Genomic DNA, 6345 nt, shown 5'->3' with positions numbered 1-6345 from the left:
GGGGGGGCATGTGGGGGGGGTAGCCGGGGGGTGGCCGCGGGGCTGGGCGGGGGGGAACCGGGGGGCGGCTGGGAGGGGGGGCACGTGGGGGGTGTAGCCGGGGGGTGGCCACGTGGGGGGGAACTGGGGGGGGCCCTGGGGCAGGGGGTGGTTGGGGGTTCAGGGGGCGATGGGGGCTGGGGCGCTCAGAAGGGGATGAGGGAATTGTGCTGGGGGGGTGGGGAGGGCGAGGCGGAGTGACAGGGTCGCGGAGGGGCCAGGGGGCGGTGGGGTTGGTGGCGGGGGGAGGGGGGCTTAGCGCCCCACATCCCTCTGGGGCAGTGACACTGGCAGGGCTGTCCTGGCTCTTGCGTGACTGGTACGTGCTGGGCTGTAGCCCGGGGCGGTGGGGTCTGCACGGCACCCCCCTCCCCTGGACAGGGCTTGCAGGGGGCAGGGCCATGGGGGCCGCATGCCTGGCGCTCTGCACGGAGAGCCTGGGCTATGGGTCCCTGCCCCATGGCGCTTCCAAGGGGTTATGGCTGTTCCTTGGCTCTGCCAGCACAAGCCGCCTGACTGCAGGCCGGGGTGACCTGGAGCTGACCCAGGGCTGAGTCGTGCCTGGCAGGCGTTTGTGCAGCGCAGGAAGGGTCGGAGCGCAGAGGCAGGGCCGGAGCGCAGAGGCCGAGCTGAGGCCTGACGGGGTGCAGCAGCCGTCCCCGCCGGCCCTTCCTGCGCACAGGTTGAGCTTGCACAGGCAGCAGTTGCGCTGAACACAACTGGAGCCTGGCCCTTTGTGAGGAAGGGAACACGTTCACCTGGGAACGGAGCTTTGGGGGAGCCGGACCGGGACGCCAGCCACCCTGCACGCAGCTGAGAACCGGGGATGCACGAGCAGGGCCATGGTGCGGCTCAGTCCTGGGGCCGTAGCCGGCTCCTGTTCTCCCTGGATCAGACTTCTTGGTGACCTTATCAGGCCATAAAGTTCTTCTGTCCCTTCATCAATGGGGTGGAAACGCTGCCTGTGTCTGGGAGTCTGCCCTGGCCCTGCCCTGGGGGAGCAGGTCGGGTGTGAGAACAGGGAGGTTTTGTGGGAGAAGAGAGTTTGGGAGGTGTCTGGTCTTTATTTTCCCTCCGTGCGTAGGGGGGACGGGGGGACGGGCTGTCTTCAGGCCCTGCCAGGGTTGACGGAGCTCACTGACTTCACCCATGCTTCCCCTCACAGGTCTGCAAATGAAAAGCCCTGAAAAAAAACGGCGCAAATCCAACACTCAGGTAGGGGCACGGCTGGGACCCTGTGCGTTCAGACTCCGTGATAGGATTGTGGGGGCCAGGCTGTCAGACCAGCACCATGACACGAGCACGGCACCTGTGGGCACAGACAGCCCCACCCTCAGCAGGTTGGAGCCAAACCCTGGGGCTGCTCGGAGTGTCCTGCATCAGATTCCGCCGGCCGGACACGCCACACCCCCATGGAGCAGCGCGCAGCCAGTGGGGGCTGTACGAGCAGCGGTGCCCGTCCTCGAAAGCAGCCAGTGGTGGCTGTTCCCATGGCCTGGGGACTATCCCAGTGTCCGGGTGCCTTTGACACGGATGGCGCTAGGAGCCCAGGGTCCCTGCTCCAGACAGGGCTCGTCTTCCCCCTCCTCCCAGTAGCAGGAGGCTCCTGGAGGGGCGGCTTCCTGCTGCTCCGAATGCCGTCCGTTGCCAGGCTATGCAGAGGAACCAGGGGGCTCGGCCCTGCCAGTGCTGTGTGTCTCCGCCCAGGCCCTGCCTGGCACCAGCGGGAGCTGAGGGCCCTGTGCTCCTGGTAGACCTGGGCCCCACACGTCTGCTTGTTGCGTGGGTGAGCCCCACACTAACTCCTGTGCCTTCTCCCCACAGGGCCCTGCCTATTCCCATCTCTCGGAGTTCGCCCCGCCCCCGACTCCAATGGTCGACCACTTGGTGGCCTCCAACCCCTTTGAAGATGACTTTGGGGCGCCTAAAGTGGGGGCCTCGTCGGCTCCGTTCCTCGGCAACCCGGTGCCCTTTGGGAACTTCCGCATGCAGGGGGGCATGACATCCCAGGTGCCACCGGGCTACGGGGGGGGCCCCCAGGCCATGCGGAGGCAGCCCCCGCCCTTCGCCCCGAGCCAGATGGGCCCAGCCTTCAGCATGCCCCCCCAGAACCCCAACTACGTGCAGCCTGGTGCCATGAGCTTCCCCAGCCAGCCCTTCAACCAGCCTCTCGGACAGAACTTCAGCCCCCCCGCAGGGCAGCTCATGCAGGGGCCAGTTGGGGGCTTTGGGCCCATGATCTCCCCCACCATGGGGCAGCCTCCCCGGGCAGACATGGCACCAGGGCCTGCCCTGAATCCCCCTGCCGGGCCCCCCATGGCCCAGAGGTTCAGCCAGCCCGCCAATCTCTTTGGACAGTCTTCAATGCAGCGGCCCAGCCAGAACCTGCCCCCAAACACCAGCCCCTTCCCTGGGGCTGACCCCGGCTTCCCGGCTGGAGGAGATGACGGGGGAAAGAACCTCAACCCCCCTCCCAGCACCTTCAGCCAGGAGCCGCACTCAGGCTCACCGGCCGCGGTGAACGGGGCCCAGCCAAGCTTCGCCCCCAGCAGCGCCAGCCGGAGCAGCAGCACCCCCGAAGCTAACAGCCTCCCGCCCTCCAGCAAGGCGTCTGGCAACTCTGGGCACCAGCCACCGCCGGGCCTGGTGTACCCTTGCGGGGCCTGCCGCAGCGAGGTGAACGACGACCAGGACGCCATCCTGTGCGAGGCCTCCTGCCAGAAGTGGTTCCACCGGGAGTGCACGGGCATGACGGAGAATGCCTACGGGCTGCTCACCACCGAGGCCTCGGCCGTCTGGGCCTGTGACTACTGCCTGAAGACCAAGGAGATCCAGTCGGTGTACATCCGGGAGGGCATGGGGCAGCTGGTGGCGGCCAATGACGGCTGAGCGGGCGCTGGGCCCGGCTAGGGAGAGGCCGTGCTGCCCTCCCCTCGTACAGATCCCTGCTTGGTTTTCGGGCCAATCCCCCCCCTTATTTTGTAGCCACCCCTCTCCCTGCGTGCAAGAGACGATGTCGAGTGCTGGCGTCTGGCTTCGGTAATGTTTCCTCTCTGTTCTTGCTCATCTGCGTGGCTGGGCCTGGTGCAGCTCGTGCCCTTTTAAAATACTCGGAGTGTCCATGGGAGGGAGAGGAGAGACCAGTTCCTGCCCCCACATACTCCCGTGCCTGCCAGCCCAGAGTGTGAAGTCCGGATCGGGGCTCTGAGGTCTCTGTTCCTGGCCGAGCTGAGCAGCCAGTGGTAGCAGAATCTCTGTCTGGGGGCAGAGTAAGTGACTGTCTCACAGAGAGCCCTGGGGCCGGCGGCGTCCTGCAAATGCGGATGCTCGGAGCAGTCTCTACTGGATAGAAGTGGGGCAGAGCTGGCGAGGGCTGTGTCCTGGTGATGGGGGAGCTGTGGTGTGACCCCTAGAGCTGGGAGTTGAGCCCAGAGCAGCGTTACAGATCTTCTCCCCCACCCCCGGCTGCAGCCAGGGCTGGGAACAGCCAGGGCTCCGTCTCCTGGCAGGGGCCTGTAGTGGAACCAGCACGCTGAGCCCTTTGCACTTGATGGGTGTGTGTGTGTCTGTCCCACCCCTGAGCCGCCACTTCCCAAGCAGCACTCGGCTCTGTGCTGTTGCCGGAGGGGAGGGCAGTGGGTCTGCACCATGATTGGGGGGGGGGGGGGGATGCTGCCAGCGTACGTCTGAGCAGCAGGGAAGGCGGCTTTCTCTCCCTTTCCCCAGACCGCAGCCGGTGCTCGGGACGTGTGTGGAATCCTGGCTGAGTATCTGGAGTGCAGGCCCCTCGGAGCTGAGCTGGGCCTGCTGCAGGTGGGAGGTGGATTCTTCTGATCACTCACAAATAGTGTCTGCGGTGAGACGCCCCCAGCCGCAGCGCTCTCGGCGCCCTGGGAGGAGCTGCTCTGCTAGGTCATGCTGCACGCTGGGTTTCCGTAAAGCTCCTGCCTTGGGCCTGGATTAGGTGAGACCCAGATTTCGTTACAAGTCACCCCCCAGCCCGGGGGGCTGCTGAGAGCAGCTGGGAGACATGGCCCAAGAGGCTCCACAGCCATCATTAGACGTCCTCGCACTTTGGGATGTGACTCATGATTTTTGAATGCCTGGGGCCCATGGAGCCTCCAAGCCCCATCGTGCCATGCTGGGTGGGAGAGCCAGACACACCCTGCACTGCTGGGCCTGTCTGCGCTAGGGGGAGCGTGGCTGCTCCATTCGGCATTGGTTGGATGGTGCCTGTTGCCTCCTGGGTGCCCATGAAAGCCAGTGGGCGGTTACGCAGCTGAGCAGAAGCTACACGTGCCCCTTTCCAACGTGAGCTAACGTCACACGGCCGGCTACAGGCACAAGGCCGGGGAGGCGCGGAGGGTCCCGCTGTGCCTGGAGCGTGGGGGGCGCACAGGTTGGAAATGCGCATGTTGTGACCAGGCCACACGCTCTGACAAAGCAGGACCCAGGCCCGTGGAAGCAGCTTCTGAACGGGCGTCCCTCCTGTCCCCGCCCCCCACGCACAGGACTAGGGCTCGGAGCAGGCAATAAGCAGCAGTGGGTGTGAAGGTGTTTTCCTGGGGTTGCCAGCAGCCCAGCACAGAGCTGCCTCCCTTCCCTCTGTACCAGGGACGTAGCCTGCTGCAGGGCCTGGCTCCCAGCCTGCTGTGCTGCTCCGTGGGCAGCTCGGCTCACCAGCCCATCGGGTTCCCTCGGCTGCCTGGCAGTTCGTTCACACCGCTCGGTGCTGTCATTCCAGGCAGCGGCTGCACTCGGGTCATGTTTGTGGGGGTCTCTTGGCTGCCACACTTTTAAAGCAAAGTGGGGATTCTGGAACAGACGCCCAGAGCCAGGGCCCTGCGCCTGCTTCTGGTGTCGGCAAGAGCTGTGGAGCCCCCGGGGCCGGGACGCCCCTTAGCCGGTGCATGCGGTGCAGGGGGCAACTTGCTTTCCACCAGTGGCGCAGACCTAGATTAGCGAGCTGGGGTGGGGGGACTGTCTGGACCCAGTTAAGCAGAGAGTGAGACTCATGGGGGGAGGCGTGAACCCGGAGGCCTGGCCTGGTAGATGGGCTGGGTCTCTTCCTGCTCCAATGGCTGAGGGGGGGGGGCAGGCTGGTGGCAGGGGCCGGGGGGGGGGGGGGGGGGGGGGGGGGGGGGGGGGGTCCTGAGCTGAGAACAGCACTGGGAGCAGCTTGGTGCATGGCACAGGGGCTGATGGGTAGGCACACACTTTGCCCTGCTGCGTACACACATCGCCCGGTGGCAGGTCTGCTAGCTGGCTAACAGCTGCTCGTGTTTAGTAGCCATGGGCCATCCCAACCCTCGCTGGGCACCCTGGACTGGACTGCAGCTGGCCTGTGTGCTGGGCCCGGCTGCTCTCGGGTGGGTTGGGGGAATCTCCTGGTTTTGTTAATTTCTTGCTGTTTTGATGACTTGTTCCCTTTTGTAAAGTGGTTGCTGGTGTGGTTTGTAATCGTTTTTAACCTCCCAGAGCTTTCTGCAGGACCAGGGGGCGCGGTCTTGCCCCGTTTTAACAGTCTGAGCATTAAAGGAAAACTTTTTGTATTGTCCAGCTATAAAGCTATTTGAAATCAGACTCCTGTCTGTCCGTCTGTCCGAGACCCACCGTTGCATTGGGTTGGTTTTGCTGAGAAATTCTGCTCTGTTAGCCTCTCCCATGAGGGTGCCGGCAGTGCCCCCCACCCCCTGGCCTGGTATATTAGCTGGCACTCGAGATGGTTATCTGCACACCCTGGGTAGCATCTAGCCCAGGGATCGGCAGCCTTTGACACGCGGCTCCCAGGGTAAGCCCCCTGGCGGGCCGGGCCAGTTTGTTTACCTGCCGCGTCTGCAGGTTGGGCCGGTTGCGGCTCAGGCCAACGGGGGCTGCGGGAAGCGGTGTGGGCCGAGGGATGTACTGGTTACCGCTTCCTGCCGCCCCCATTGGCCTGGGACGGCGAACCGCGGCCAGTGGGAGCCGCGAACGGCCAAACCTGTGGACGCGGCAGGTAAACAAACCGGCCCGGCCCCCCAGGGGCTTGCCCTGGCGAGCCGCGTGCCCAAGGTTGCCGATCCCTGATCTACCTGCTCCCAGGAGTCCAAGGCCCGGGCTTCCCTGGCCCCTTTGTTGATGCAAAGGAACTGGGGGGGCAGGGGCCCAGGTGTCTGACTCGGCCCAGTGTGTGCGGGGCTGAGGCCCTTGCCCGGGGGCTTTGCGAGAGGAAACTGCCTCAGGGCCCGGAGGCTGGCGCAGGCGGAGCAGAGGCGAGAGGCAGGTGCTCCCCGAGGTCAGGGGGGTGACAAGGGCTTTCCTCCCCCA

At 65.3% G+C, this 6345-nt stretch overlaps 1 protein-coding gene across 1 annotated transcript; it reads left to right on the top strand.

Moving 5' to 3' along the window:
* Positions 1-1182: 1182 nt before the first annotated feature.
* On the top strand, positions 1183-3694 carry PYGO2 (pygopus family PHD finger 2). Its single transcript, XM_024203140.3, has 2 exons — positions 1183-1254; positions 1864-3694. The coding sequence occupies exons 1-2, from the start codon at positions 1189-1191 to the stop codon at positions 2926-2928; spliced, it is 1131 nt and encodes a 376-aa protein (XP_024058908.2). The 5' UTR covers positions 1183-1188; the 3' UTR covers positions 2929-3694.
* The last annotated feature ends 2651 nt before the right edge of the window (positions 3695-6345 follow it).

The sequence above is a fragment of the Terrapene carolina genome, unplaced genomic scaffold, assembly GCF_002925995.2.
Source record: "Terrapene carolina triunguis isolate 2854851 unplaced genomic scaffold, T_m_triunguis-2.0 Scaffold397, whole genome shotgun sequence".
Lineage (NCBI taxonomy): Eukaryota > Metazoa > Chordata > Testudines > Emydidae > Terrapene > Terrapene triunguis.
The sequence above is the reverse complement of the archived record's forward strand: the minus strand, read 5'-3'. Positions and strand labels throughout refer to the sequence as shown.